The 15132-nt window shown below is 51.1% G+C and overlaps 5 protein-coding genes across 5 annotated transcripts; 3 read left to right on the top strand and 2 right to left on the bottom strand.

Moving 5' to 3' along the window:
- Positions 1-1377: 1377 nt before the first annotated feature.
- Positions 1378-3191, top strand: KD926_007824 (putative aquaglyceroporin; the record flags this gene model as incomplete). The annotated part of the gene is made up of 3 exons (XM_053100713.1): positions 1378-2232; positions 2291-2820; positions 2879-3191. The coding sequence occupies 3 exons, from the start codon at positions 1378-1380 to the stop codon at positions 3189-3191; spliced, it is 1698 nt and encodes a 565-aa protein (XP_052955589.1).
- A 1455-nt stretch (positions 3192-4646) lies between these two features.
- Positions 4647-6602, top strand: KD926_007823 (uncharacterized protein; the record flags this gene model as incomplete). Its single annotated transcript, XM_053100712.1, has 1 exon — positions 4647-6602. The coding sequence occupies one exon, from the start codon at positions 4647-4649 to the stop codon at positions 6600-6602; it is 1956 nt and encodes a 651-aa protein (XP_052955588.1).
- Positions 6603-8303: 1701 nt separating this feature from the next.
- On the bottom strand, positions 8304-11393 carry KD926_007822 (phosphatase family protein; the record flags this gene model as incomplete). Its single annotated transcript, XM_053100711.1, has 1 exon — positions 8304-11393. The coding sequence occupies one exon, from the start codon at positions 11391-11393 to the stop codon at positions 8304-8306; it is 3090 nt and encodes a 1029-aa protein (XP_052955587.1).
- A 645-nt stretch (positions 11394-12038) lies between these two features.
- KD926_007821 (Dcp1 family protein) lies at positions 12039-13097 on the top strand (the record flags this gene model as incomplete). The annotated part of the gene is made up of 1 exon (XM_053100710.1): positions 12039-13097. The coding sequence occupies one exon, from the start codon at positions 12039-12041 to the stop codon at positions 13095-13097; it is 1059 nt and encodes a 352-aa protein (XP_052955586.1).
- Positions 13098-13391: 294 nt separating this feature from the next.
- KD926_007820 (bifunctional triacylglycerol lipase/ester hydrolase) lies at positions 13392-14709 on the bottom strand (the record flags this gene model as incomplete). Its single annotated transcript, XM_053100708.1, has 4 exons — positions 13392-13453; positions 13533-13765; positions 13858-14042; positions 14122-14709. 4 exons carry the CDS (start codon positions 14707-14709, stop codon positions 13392-13394), a joined length of 1068 nt encoding a protein of 355 aa, XP_052955585.1.
- Between the last annotated feature and the right edge of the window lie 423 nt (positions 14710-15132).

The following is a 15132-nucleotide window of genomic DNA, read 5'->3' as shown; positions in this document are numbered from 1 at the left end:
AGCTCTTCGGCATTCTTATCTTACCGTCCAACTTTGTTGCTAGCATGGAGTGCTGCCCATATTGTATATTATCAATGAATAATGACTCCACTGGTTCGAGGTGGCTTGTTGATTAGCGCCGACTCCTGCCAGGGTCCATCAAGTGGGCATGCGCTAGGAGAATCACCATTCACGAAGACCTGCTTTGGTATGCATACGGTGCAGGTGTACTCCGTAAGCCAATGCCACATATGGCCTTTATTGATTCGACTCGCCTGCATGAAAGAGAGGCGGAGACTAGTGCCTGACAGTACTAAATAGTAACGGTGAGGTCATAGCTGTCATGATTTTTGCCAACATACAAAGCGGCTGTCAAAAGTCCGAACAGCACTGCGGATCACCCAGAACGGGAACCGAGGTTCGAAACCATCCTTGGATAAGTAGGCATAGAGTATCCCATGGATGATGATCGGTTGATGTATTCAGGATTCACTCTCCCCGTCGGCATCGTTTCCAGTAGGACGCGTGGACATGGTTCAAGCACCCCCCTCCCCTAGTAACCGCGCAGTCATACAATCCTAATATACTCCGTAGGTAAAAGGTATCTCGTTCCAGCCAACAGCAAACGCCATCCACGTCGGCCGAATGTCGGATCCCGAGGGTCTGATTGGGCGGATGTCCATCCGGCTGCAAAAGTCCGCACGGCAGCCTGAGGCCGCCACTTTCGTTCCCTTCGTTCTTCGTTCTTCCTTCCTTCTTCCTTCCTTCTTCCTTTTTCTACTCGCCTTCTCCTCTCGACGGTGGAGTATTCTAGACTGAGGGATCGCCACGTCCAGACCTCTTTTGTTCTTAATGCGATGGGCCTCCTCCCATTAGTGTCTGCCCCGTCTCCTGCAATACACCCTAATCAGTTAGGTGCTCCTTAGTGACACGGCCCCTGTCATGGGTGGGTTCTTCAACTCAAAGGTGATGTTAGAAATGTACCAAGTTTTTGCCACGCTCTCCATATCTCCTACCCTAGTGCAACTGAGTGGTCCGATCTGAGTTGAAACAATTTTTTTCTCTGATTTCTTTCGCGTTCAGCATGACATCATTTCGGCCTGGTGTTAGTGAACCATGGAAAACCTGGTGGCCATATGGCCCAGATTGGACCGCAGTTGACCGAATGAAGTAGTCCACGGAAATCATAGCCAAGGGTGGCCTTTGGACTACCTGCTCGAAAGAGTAGGTGGTCCACACGCTGAATACTGGCGGGTCTGTGAGGGCCATGCTTATCTGAGCTTATAAAAAGTCTTGTGCCTCGGAGGAGGCCTGCACGTCTTTCTATCCATCCAATTCACCAGTCCAGCTTTCTAGCAGAAAACACGCCTCCTCCGGGGATTTGGCGAAATCAATACCATGTCGGGAGAACAGGACCTAGGAGACAGCCGCCCTCCCGGAGCGGAGGACTTGCCTCCAATCGACGAAGAACCCGGCTATTTTCAACGAAGACCCCCCAATGAACAGCCTAATGCTTCTCAATCAGAGCAACAACGTCCGACCCCTCAATCAAGCCAAATGTCACAGCGAAAGGAGCGGTCGCAAGATCAGTCGAACAACCCGCGAGAAACATTCATGCGGCAACCGACCGAACAATCCAGCGTGCATTCTATGAGCATGCCGCAGCAGCTGACCCGAAACTTGAAATCCAAGCTGGCTCCCCGTCAGCCATCTCAAATGACTCAAGGGACGGACAATTCTAGATTTCACAACATGGCGGGCCCGCAAGAAGCCAACTCGAACGATATTTACGTCCATCCCGAGTACCGCGAGATGAATCCCGATTACATGAAGAACCACGAGGCTCCTATCTGGGGCTTAGCCAAACCGCTCCCCCGCGTCGTTCGACCGGGCATGCGCCGTGATCCCTCTAGAGGAGACACGGGAGCCTACCAGACAGAACCCAAGGGAGAATCAGAAGCCGTCCCCGAGATGAAAGTGACCCCTAGTCGACATGAAGATAGCCCGAATACCCCGGCCACACCTTCAGCTCAGAAGATTTCCAGCCGTGGGACCTACCCGGGCGGTGCTCACGTCGATACCCCCGTTGAGCAAGGAATCATGAGCCCCGACTCAAGTGATCGAGTCAGTCGGCCTGTTGAAAACGAAGTTGTAGGACAGTGGGATCAACCGCAGCCCGACGACCATGAGTTTGTGAACACATGGGCATTGATTCGGCATTGGCTTCGTGAGCCACTGGCTGAATATCTGGGGGTAAGCATTCTCTCTTCGGAGTAACTTGTGATTGCCCGCTTTGCTAATCCCTGAACAGACCACGGTTTCTATGCTTTTTGGTTTGTGCGGCACTCTTGCGATTACTAGCAGTAATTACCAGGCTGGCGAGCGCCTAGCCATGTACTGGTCCTGGGGACTAGGCATCATGGTGGGTATCTACCTTGCTGGTGGTGTTAGTGGTGGGCACTTGAATCCGGCTATTTCAATCGCACTTTGGGTTTTCCGCGGCTTTCCTGGGCGACACTGCAGTTACTATGTGATTGCACAGATTCTTGGTTCTCTCACGGCCGCGGGACTGGCGTATTGCATCTATCGTGATTCTATCATCAACCTAGCGCCCACGACCACCATGGGAGCAACCGGACTTGGGTTCTATACTGAGCCGCTAGATTATGTCCGCAACGTAACGGCATTCTTCAATGAGTTCATCTCGGCCGCTATTTTGATTTGTACAATCTTTGCTATGGGTGATGACGGTAATGCGCCACCCGGAGCGGGTATGCACTCCTTCATTATCGGCTTACTGATCCTCGTGCTATGTATTGCCTTTGGCTACAATACTGGGGGGTGAGTGCGACCTCCTACTATCATCTGCGCGTTCATCCTTTGCTAACTTAAAGCCCAGGGTCTTCAATCCCGCCCGAGACTTTGGACCTAGGCTTGTTGCCTTGATGGCTGGTTATGGCGGAAGCATATTCACTGAACGCGATGGTTGGTGGTTCTGGGGTGCCTGGCTCGCAACCACTACCGGTGCCCTGGCTGGTGCTGCTGTGTACGATGTGTTCGTCTTCATAGGCGGGGAATCGCCTGTTAATTATCCTCCGGCTCGACGTAAGAGAGCCGCGCTAAAGAAGGCGTTCAAATGGAGGAAGAGGCTCGGTCTGGGTAAAAAGAAGCTCCCACAAATCGAAGAGGGACTCAATGATTTGGAGGCTTAGATCAATGAGATCCTTCTGGGTCTTGTACTGCTTCTCCAAGTTCATCGCGAATATAACCATTTCTACCAATACACGGAGATCGAATGCGGAGGTCGTCCGTACACGAAGTGATGAAAACGACGCATTATGATTGAGGATGACGAAAAGTTTTGCATCCAGCGTTTCTTGACCGCACGTTTCTGAATTTCTATTTAACATACTATAGCCTCGAATGTATAATAATTCTCATCTAATTTTGGCTTATCAACTCGAATTTGGAAGTTCGTCTTACTAACCAGGTGATCAGAGCCTAAGTTGGCATCCAACATCGATTCGACATCCAACAGACCTCATCTTTCTTTGGTCCTCACCAGGAGGGACAAATAGCTTTCCAAGCCAAGGAAAGCTGATAGCCATTTTACCTTATTATTATTCAGCTTCTGTTTACTTAGATACCACATACTACACCTACGATCGTGTCGCAACGAGTGCATGAGCTCCGTCATCGGAAACAACCATATGGGGGGAAGAAGGCTCATTTTATGGCTGGGTTGGGATACTAGAAATGTCATGATCTTTTGGCGAGCCCTGCTAATGCCAACAACCAGCGAATGAGCAGTATAACATGGGCTAGAGCCTTGGAGGTTCTCTCACAATTATGCACCTATTACCATCTGGTCTAGTGTGAATGAACCCAGGGGCAACCTGAAGATTCAACGGTCACTGTCACTGGAAACGGACCGAGATTCGGAACTTAATATTAAAAGGGAGAAATTTCTTTCTTCTTCTTTGTTAGTTTTTGGGCTTTTTGTTCGCTTTTCTTGCCTGGAATACCGGTTTTATTTGATATCATTTCATGAAGTGAACACTAAACATGGTACAGCTTTCCTGTTGCAAATGGCATTCTCTATGTAGAATCACCGATTTCTACCATGATCATCTCTCATTGAATGATTCCAATAATGGATGTGATGAAAACACCGGATTGCCCGTTATCATTGGTCATCTCTTTGTCTCATCACGCAAAAGATCTCAAACCCAACAAAGACCCTCCAACCCATTTCATGCAATAACCATTGTACATTTGACATACACTAGGTTTCAGTCAAAGGTTCAATGTGTTTGCTTACAACCAACCCGTCTGTGAATGGCATCCTTTATACCTAGAATAGCATTCCGGCAGCTGTTGATTGTCTACAGCCGTTTTCGCGCATCCTTTCAGTTCACAATGACCTCAGTCAGATAAAAGATAAATAGAGGAATCTTCCACCTTCTTCATTCATTTTTCTCCGCTGCGAGACTACCACGCGATCGACGACATTTGGCCTCCTTTCCGTCAGGGTAAAGCATCCATTTTGCTTTCCTTACTTCCCTTTTCTTAGATAAGGAATCCCTCCCTGTCAAGTTGCCTTGGTCATACATCCTCAAGCCATCCATTCCAACATCCTACCTACGGACTAAGCCATCCACGCCAGAATGGTCCGCCGACGACTCAACAAGCCTAAGGCGGTCATGGCCAGGGACCGCCAATTCTGGTCCTGGGCCAGGATCAGGCTCCCCCGGGATCAGAAGGACGATGTGATATCGCGTCTGATGGATCGGCTCTATGCCGAGGGTCTGCTCAGCGTGGATATGAGATTGGCTCGTATCCGGGCCCGGGTAGATGAGAGTATTGCGAGGCAAATCGAGCTGATGCCTGCCGCTTTCCATGCTCTGCATGCCCGTTGGGGGGCGGAAATGCAGCGTCGGTTTCGACTGATGGTCACAGCGAGAAAGAGATATTATCTAGCTGCCAGGGAAGGAAGTCCTCGCAGGGGAGGCACTTCTCAGAGAGGTCAAGCCAGCGAGAGAGGAGGAAATCGGGGTGCGCAACAACAACAACAACAACAACAACAACAACAACAACAACAACAACAACAACAACAGCAGCAGCAGCAGCAGCAGCAGGAGTCTCAACAACGGGAATCTCAGCAACAAGAAGACGAACAAATGGAAGAAGAAGAAGAAGAGTTCTCAGAGGCACGTTCGGTGCCATGGTCCGATAGCTCGTCATCTTCTGATGACGCACCACCGAGAGAGCAACTATCTCCCATCCTGGGATCATCAACTCCCGAAGATCCCAGGCCGATGGACGTAGACCTACCAGCGCCAGCGTTGAAAACACCTCACAGAGCCTCAGCGGGCAAGATCCAGCTATTTTCCCCCAACTACGAAACACCAAGATCTCCAGTCGATAGTCACGTCTCGGAGTCCTTACGGGCCTCACCAGCCTCGCCTCCCCCCGAGCAAGAACCGGCAGGAATTTCCGCCACGAATGAGATCCAGAACACTCAACCGGAAATCCAATCGACGGCGACGCCTAGTCGGGGGGGAGACGAGGTATCAGAGGTTTCCACGGAGCCGAAGTCTCCTCCAGAAGATGCAATGCGTAAGGACCTTGTTTTGGATGAGGATTATGATGATATATCTACCGAATCTTCTGCGAAGGAGGTTCCGGGAGCTAGCCAGGTTGAAGAAACCCCTCGTGAAACAGGTCAATCTAGCGGAGATCTTGCTGAAGAGCATCCCGAAGAGCACCCCGAAGAGGTACGACCTGAAGAGCACCCTGAAGAGGAGCCATCCCAAGAAGCGCAATCACAGCATCGACACCCCCCTAAAGATGATCTTCCAGATTATACCTCAGACGACTATGAGGCCGAGCAGAAGCGTAACCCAATTACACCACGATCCCAAGGACAAATTGATCAAATGCCATCTTCCTCGTATAGCCAAGAACAATTCACCCAGTATCGCCAATCTGGATACAGATCACCATCCAGCGGTTCGATCACCGAGAAAGATATTCCCTCAGAAGACTCTGAGGACGATATACCATCAGCTCACCTACCCTCTGCCGGTCCCGGGTTCCATATCCCAAACCTCTACGACTCATTCTCGGAAGATTTCCTGGACGATGAACCCCCAGTCAACGTACCTTCCACTGGTTCAGCGCTCCCTAGCCCGAGCACCGTTCCCCGCGATTCCACCACTGCCACCTACAATCCATCCTCGGAAGCCTCTCATACCGATAGACCACCAGCTCACGTACCCTCCACTGGCCCGGCATCCTTTGACCCGAACGCCTTCCGTGACGAGCTCATCATCGTCGAGAACAGCTCAGGAGAAAGGACCAAGTTCATGGTCCGCGAGATTGCCTCCCTGGCACCTAACCATATCGACGACAGCCCCGTCCCCATTCAAAGTATCCGCTTCAATCTGTTCCTGGAAATGCTGCGATCTCTGAACTATGACCCGGAGCGTCATCAGATCTACTGGAATGGCTCGAAGAATGAAGAGATCGTCCGTTCAGGGAGTGGTGTCGTCGCTGCGATGCTGGTGGCGCAGCTTCACGAAATGCAAATCAGGTTCTTCCTGAGGGAGAAACGTCAATAGACTCTGTAACGGAGGGAAGGATGATGTGAATTATGATCAACTTTAGCGTTTTTAGACGATATGTCCATCTGCTGGTATTGATCTTCTGCCACCGCTGATGAAGGTTCTGTATGCATGTACAATTAGTTAGACCCTGTCTTGTTATCTGCTTAGAGCTTGAGCTTGAGATTCGTGGGTTTTCGCTTCAGTGATTGGTTTTTATATCTTATCCGTTATGTGCTCGGTTCGACGATATCTTTTTGGACTTTTGGTTCTATACTGGTTTTTTTTTTTTTTTCAATATATTCCCCTGTCCTGTCCTGTCCTTCAATCACCTATTAGACGAAATAATCTTCCAGAACCATATCCCAGCATATCACACTTTTTGAAAATGTATCTAGTATTGATGGATATCATTACAGTTAGAATCAGAGAACCATTGCAAATAAAGTAAAGAGTGACACTGTATCATACTCACTTACGGCCGTCATGTCTTCCCATAAACTCCCATAAAACCTATCCAAATCCTCTCATCCATCATTATGAACTCCGGTTTCATGCAACACCTAGCACCGCCAGCAAAAAAAAAAAAAAAAAGTAACGTAACCCGAGCAGACCTCCAAACTTTACCCTTAGCTTCTCTTCGAGAGTCACCTCCTTAGATTGAACTCGACAGCCAATCCAACAGTATTATCCCACCCAGCTAATTATACTCTTGCCATCTAGCAAAGTAATTGAGTGTTAGCTCCTAAGATCAGACAGAAACCCAGTCATGAGTACCCACCTGTGTCCGCATCCAACGCAGGTATAAAAACTCGTACTCCCCTCATCAGCGCTCCTTAGTTGCATCTGGGCATAGTACACCTCCTTGGACGGGCATTTTGGACACTCGATGTCCATGGTAGGACCAGATGGCGCTTTCTGAGGTGTCTTGGGTATGTGATTTCAGTCTGTCTCTGAGCTTTGAGGGGAAGTTCTCGGAGGTCGATGTGTTTGTTTGGTGGAGTGTTTTATCTGGTCATTTGGATTCGATGGGTGAGATTGGGGTATGTTAGGTTATGCTAAGTTATCACCTACTCTGCTCGGTTTTTCCACACTGATCGCATTCTAGAATGACCTTTGGGAGTCTTCGAGAAGGTTGCCGCAGGCGCTGCAGAATTGTACACCCATTTCTTTAGTGCAAAGGCTAGACTTTAGACCATTGACGAGGATTGGCGGGCAAGTCTGGAGGATATTCGTCGCGTGGGTGTTTGGTTCGGATTTGTGTCCAGAGGCAGGTTTATCTCGTGACTAGGTCTTCTTTCGTCGGATGAAAATAGAAATGGAGAGTTGTTAACGGATGAAGTGAATAGGAAAGGGAACTTCTCAGGTTGCGCCAAAGAAGGGGCTCCCCATAACCGTCAGCAGCAGACATTGGCGGACCAAGTCGCTGGGACACGCTCGAGCCGCTTCTTTGTTTGAGATATTCACTTGAGAGGGGGTTTTGTTAGGAAGAGGATAGAAAACAGAGGCTGGGAACAGTGAGAACAGTGAAAGAACCGGTCTTATATAGTTGGATATATACGCATTCTAAATATAACCAAACCCCGCCGAGAGCAAAATACAATACATAATATACAGAAAATCCCAAGTCTATGAGAAAGAATGATTCCAAGATGTGCGTGGTCTTCAACCCTTTTCCAAGGGTCAACAGAAAACAGACGCATGTACAGATGGATATTTTCACGCCGGAACTCCTCCAGAGGGTCCCTTGTTATCGATCCCCATGGCCTTTAAGAATGGCTCCACAATGCTTCGTTTGCGGTCATCTAGTGCTCTTCGTTCTTTATCTTTTGTTGGGACCGGGATATCAGAGGAGATTAGAAGCGAGGAGAAGATCCCCGAAAGCATGGTTTCGACGGTTTGGCGACGGAGAGCAAGGGGGTGGATTTTGGTCTCGGTAGTACTAGATGTGGTGAACGTACGGGTTCTCCGGCGGAGACTACCGCCTGAGATGAAAGATGCGGCGGATGGTGATGTTGGGGTTACTGGTTGCGTGTTGTTATCGGAAGCTTGGGTGTTGGGCTTCGATTCTTCTTCGGTCGGTTTGTTAGGCGAGTCTCGAGAAGGTATTGACGTTGCTGGTGCCACTTCGTTGGCAATGCGAGCAAGCATGAACGTGACGAAGGTAAACGAGACACTGTGGGCAGGGGAATATGCCAGGCTTTCTAAGACCCAAGCTTGGGATTCTTCCCAGGTCAACGGGAATGCTTTGGATTTCTCCCGCGTCAGAATCTGCTGGTCTAAGTCTTGCCAGACCGACTTTGTCACAATGCCATCTTGCAAAGAACCCAGGAACACTATCAAAGTCTCGCTCAAGATTTCCAGGCGATGGAGAGAGGACACCTCCGCGGCAAACACGTCATTGAACGGTTGGCTGGTGTCTAACGCCTCGCGGGCGGATGCGAGCAGAGGCAGCCGCTCATCTTTGTCTTTCATAGTCCAAGTCTCCGGTGCGAAAGGCCAACCAGCCCCATGGGGCTCTCTGAGCCAGGGGGGCGTATCCTCGTCTGAATCATCCCTCGTCATGCTCCATTCTGCCACGGCACGCTCTGTCAACTCCGATATCGCCTCGGTCAGCCGAAAGAGCTCCCGAGGGGCGGAGAGAGGAACGTCCTTGTTTTGCTTGCCACGTTCCGCAGCTGACATCCCAGCAGGCGACATCGTACGCGCTCCTGCCTCGGGCATTAGAGTGAGGTCCGCCAAGCTGCGACCGAAACAAGTAGGTAGCCATTTGCCATAGGCCGAGATGAAATGATCACGGCCACTGACCACCCGGAGTACTAGAATCTCTTCGAGTTGTGTTTTGCCATCGTTCAAAGCACGAGCCAGCTCGATATCACGAACATAAGCTGTGAGTTCAACGTTGGCAAGCTCTCCTGGGTGTAAAATGCATTCCTGCCCTGCTGCCACATACTTCCCTTCCTCGGAATCATCCCGGTGCGGCATTTCAACTTGGTACTCAAGCCACGGCACCATCCACACGTCGGAACCTTCTGGCTTTTCAAGCGTAAATTTTGCAGGGACGCCACTGGTGTTAGCCACTGTCAGAGATCGCCTGACTGGCACGTCGAAAGGAATGTCCCCAAAGTTGACTGCGTTGGGATCTCCATCCTCAGCTGATTCGACCCCGTGTCTATCCACAACGACTGTTAGACCTGGTCTAGATTCATTCTCGGCCCTGTCTAACTCGCGAACCACCTCTTGGTGTACCTTCGCTTTCAGGTGCGGGATGACTGATTCAAAAGTCAAGGTGAACCCAGCAGCCAGGGGCTTGTGGTCAGACGAGAGAATTCTTTGGTGGGATGCGTAATACTCAAGTCGCAGAGGGTCCTCGGAATCCGTCTGTGACTCGAATGAAGCACCATCGCTGGTCTGATCCTTAGTTGGGTCATAATCCTCGGCATCATCAGCACCATCAACGTCGGGGTCATAGTCAAACAGAACGTTGTCATCAGCGGCGGCTGTATCGAGGCCTCGGGCCTTCATCTCATCGTCTCGTTTTCTAGAATCGGCGGTCTCGGCGACCAATCTCTGGTACCGTTCTCTGTCCTGTTGCGACCGATAGAGAATGCGGTCACACCAACTAGGGCCTCGCTGTTTTTCGCTCGAATCAAACCTGGCCACACTACCGACATCGTACTTGTATGTCGGCAAGAATGATATGTCGCCCTCACGCCATCCTTCATGAAAGGCCTTTTCCTTGGCCTGTTGCAAGCGAAGTTGATCATGAGGCAGAAGAGAAGAGATAGTGGTTTGGAGAGACGCAGGGTCGGAATGAGGATCAGCATCCTCATAAGGGTCCGCCGAGGATGTATTGGACTGTTGACCCTTGCTATTTTCGTCTTCTGCATGTCTGGCAAGCACCTGTCGCACGTCGTCGCCCGGTATATCCTCCAGTCGATAATTGAGATCGCCGAACCAGAACGCATAGTCTTCTTTACCAATGCTTTCCGTTGGCTCATCCCGGAGCGTAAGTTCTGAGTCAATTGCATCAAACTTGGTTCGTCCAACGATCTGAGACGCATCCCAATTTCGTCGGTCCAGGCTGCCCTTGTCGGCCCCGGCCGCTAGATGGCAGTTGACAAACACTAAACTTGTTGTTTCTCCCAACAACAGGCGCGCCGCCACGCCGCCTTTATTGCCCATATATCCCAGCAGCCCCGTACCTACATTGGTGCAGCTGACCGACGACACACTGTCAACAACCGAGGGTGCGGCGTATATCAACAACAGTAGCCCAACCAGCTGGGTCTCTGCCACTAGCTGATAGCCCGATGGAAGAGCCTTCTCCACGGCAGCTTTCCATTTATTGGCCGGGGCTGGGTCCACGTATGGTCGCAACGCTTCTGCGGGAGAAGACACATCGACAATTTCCTGCAACCCTAATACATAAAGTCCGATCTCGTTCGGCTGGGTCTCAGAAGATGCCATCGTCTCGGTGTCCTCATCTCCATCCCTTCCAGAATCTGGTTCGGGGTCCGAGGCCCGTACTTCGGACAGCTCTTCACTTATACCTTTCCGATCCGTGAACCAATTCCCAATGTCCTGTTCGGTGCCAGGGATGGCGGCCACATTCCACGTTCCGACTTTAATACGAATCGAGCGCTGACGAGTATATTCCGATTTCCTCGCTTTAATGGCTCGGGGGAGCGACGACGGGTCGAGGGGGGCATCCGGGGAGGGTTCGCGATTATCGTCATCACTTGGAAAATCGCCTGGAGTTGCCGGGTGTTGAGCCTGCGACGCGGGCCGATCGGCGTTGGAGCTCATTTTGAGATGACGTGTGTATAGATGAGACGACTGACTGTATATACTATTGTCCATAAGTTCTTGTTCGAATGTGGTTCGACTTGCTGGCAGTTCAGAGCTCACCCCCGGAGCACCGGAACAAGCAGCATCGATGAAGAAAGCAAGGGGAGCGACTGACGAGATTCACCACTACCAGAGTGGTCACGAGAAAGAGAGAAAATAGGCTGCGATCACTCAGACGCCAAGCGACGGACCAAGCATCACGCGCAGCACTGGCCAGGAAGTATAAAAGACAGCAGGTGAATGGAAGCTAATGAGGGCCCGACGTAAGTGGCACCAATTGATGGCAAGGATGACCCCACCGTAAAGTCCGACTCGACTGAAGTGAGAACGGTCGAGCCAGAAACTTAGACAAGGAACGAGGGGTGGTAAGGAGGGGTGAGAGAGGAGGATGAGAAGAGAAGGAGGTTGAGGCTATTCCGAAGCTTCGACAGGCGGGGTCTCCGACCGCTTCCCGGAATGGAGAGCTTGCATCACCTGAGAGGCCGCCCTCCTCCGCATACAACTTCATCTCTCGGCCTGATCCTCAAGCCCTTCTCTTTCGCTCCTTCTACATTCACTGGACATTCCACCCTCCGGTCTCTCCTTCCCTCATTCCCCTCCACAATGGCGTCCCGAAAACCCCGACGACCGAACAACAACAACAACAACAACAACAACAACAACAACAACAACAACAACCATCACCGGCACAACAATCACAACAACGTCATCCAGCCCTCCGACTACGAATCAGACTTCCAAACCTACCTGTCCGATACGCAGCAACTCCAACAAGAAGTATCCATGCCTACCCCGCCCCTGCGCACCAACGAGGAGCTGAATCTCGCCGTTCTCCGCCGCCACAATCCCTCCGTGCAAACGATCCTGTCGCTGGCGCCTTACGCCGTCGTCTACATATTCAGTCCGACCACGCGCCAGTGGGAAAAGAACGGAGTCGAGGGGACCCTGTTTGTCTGCCAACTCACGCAAGGCAGTCTCGGCGAGGAACGATACAGCGCCTTCGTTCTCAATCGGCGCGGCCTGAATAACTTCAACCTCCAACTGACCGACGGCGAGAATGTCGAGCTTACGGAGGAATACGTCATCCTAAAGGCTGACTATAATGCCGACACGGAGGTCACGAGTAACACCCACGTCCCCGGCGCCAATCCGCCCGGCACCTCGAACGCCAATGGTCCCGGCAAGAGCCCTGACGGCACCGACCTTCGAATCTACGGTCTTTGGATCTATTCCGAGCCTCCGCCGAATTCAACGGCCGAAACGCGCAGCATCAATGCACAGATGATTCGCGAGTGCGCCGTACATGCCGGTCACAGTCTTAAGTTGGCGCGCGAGCGTCTGGAAGCCACACGCCAGAATGGATTGCATGTCGCGGCTGCTACTGCCGCCGCCACTACCGCCGGAGCTCCCCTGGATGATGAGCCGTCGAGTGTTCCCATGGGCCGTCAAATATCGCTTAAGGATCTCTTCGGGCAACAGAGGGCACAAGATGATGGCTGGAGTGTCAGGGCGCACAGCCTGGGTCCTGAAGAATGGCAGCAGCAGCAGCATCCGGGGATGGGGGGAGCGTCGGTGCCACCCATGCAAGCACCACCGCAGCCGGACGTATTGGGAGATCTGTTCAGGAGGGCTGGGTTTGCTTACCAGAATGAAGCTCCTTGAATGGTGTCGACCGAGCTAGATTTTGGCTTTTTTCCCCTTTCCAATGTGCATCTGCTAAAGGCGTAATATGATGACGTTAAGATACCCATGACCTCTACATAGTTCTGGCAGCATGGTGAATTGAAGCAGGAGTAACGATTGTGAACACTATACTAAAGGACCGTTTATCTTTACGTAGGTCATTTATCGTATACGGAGTACACGCAGGTATGTCAAGTATCAAGTATTAGTCTATGTAAGTGGCCATTCTATATCTCAGAGCCTACAAACTCCAATATCCAATCTCCCCAAACTTCAAGCTCTAGCCATCTCCAAAATCATATCTGCCACCTTGCTCGCCATGGAATCGCTATGTCCTGCGGGGATATCATCAGAATTGGTACAAATCCTCCAGGTTAAAGAAAAGAGAGACAACAAAATCAAAGGAACACTCACTCAGACAAAACGCATGCGGCACTCCCTCCTCACACACACTCATCTTCGGTCCCCGGGGCTTTTGCCCTCGAAGCTCAATGATCTCATCTCTCGTGCGCTCCGCGACCCAGTGGTCGTTGCGTCCGAAGTAGAAGAATAGTCGCGCCACGGGGTCTTGACTGGTCGAGATGCCCCAGACGTCGTCACTCCATTTATCAGCCGTGATGGTTTCCATCTCGTCGGATGCCATGTGTCTAAGGGGGAGTATTTTTATTAGCTCTCTCTCCCTTCCCAGTACCTTTCAGTGGTGGGTTGGCAATACTGCCCATGAAAAGTTGGGACATACAATGCTTGCTGCACGCCTCGCTTGCTCTTGAGAAACCCGGTCGTGGTTTCGACCATGGTACCCGGTGCCGACGGCATGTAGATCCGGATCAGGGACCGCATGATAGAGGCGGGCACCAAAGCAGTGAGAATACGGACTAGGATGCCAGCGACCAGGGCAAGTTGTGGGATGATCGAGAGCAGCCTCTAGTCTCCCAGGATAGGGACTCATTAGCGCACCGCGTATATCGGACACAGGGGGGCAGAAAAAAGGGGAGAAACACACGGTCAGCTTCTGCCCCGACGGAGACTTTGCGATATCCACAACAGTAGGGAAGAGTAAGGCGCCTCCGATGATATCAAAGTCGACGGGACGATCACCTTGCGAGCCTTCGCGGTGCCGTCGCAGGACCTCCATTGCGATGTAGGCGCCTACGGAATGACCGATGAGAATGACCTTGGGGCGTGTGCCGGTAGAGGGCGTGGTGTTGGATTGAGACGATAGCTGGTCGACACCATCTGGTTTATCGGCGGTGAAGTTGTACAGCTTTCTTTGGACAAAACGAATCTGCTCTTCCAGGCCATAGTAGTGTGTTGCGGACTGGGGCTCTTGTTTCTTCTGTCCTGGTTCGGGGAGCTCAAATCCGGCAAGGCTGTGTCCGTAGATCTGAAATGATCGATTTTGATCTTCTGTTTTAGTTAATATTTTGATTTTCTCTGATAGAACGGAGAGAAATGTGTGGTAGTAGCCGATCAGTCCCGGGTTTCCCGTAATGAAGTAAATGGTTAAAGGAGTTTCCGACGGCTCGGACGGAGTGGTGAACGAGTGGAAGAAGCTATTGGGGGTTATATGTGGTCGTTTATCGGTCGACATGTTGAGTATAACTTGCGACGAAACCGAGTTTTGTCTTGAGAACAGCCTCTGTGTCTGGCACTCCTAAGGAACGAGAACTTGCTGCAGGAGGTTGGAGTGTTGAAAGCCGGCGTCGTGGTTGGAGCGGACGAAGTTCCTCGGTCCAGACTCAGCAACTCTCACTAGGGCAAGGAAAGTCACGATATTCCTCATTCGGCCTGTCTTTCATTGAGTAGTGTTTCTACTGTGGTTAAAACTATACAATGGGTCCAACTGTCAATTAAACAGTCCAGGTTGTACGCTTCAATCTACTCAGGTCCGTCTAAGTCTACCAAAGACTTGGATTTACTATACCAGCACGCATACGGGGTCAATTCATACAAGCATTAGGCAGCTCAGCTGGAAATTGAAAGAAAAAAAACAAGTTCGGTCAAGCAAGGTCCC

The sequence above is a fragment of the Aspergillus affinis genome (assembly GCF_023601865.1).
Source record: "Aspergillus affinis strain CMG 70 chromosome Unknown NODE_49_length_218823_cov_86_643632, whole genome shotgun sequence".
NCBI lineage: Eukaryota > Fungi > Ascomycota > Eurotiomycetes > Eurotiales > Aspergillaceae > Aspergillus > Aspergillus affinis.
Note: the sequence above shows the minus strand (reverse complement) of the source record. Positions and strands in the feature narration are given on the sequence as shown.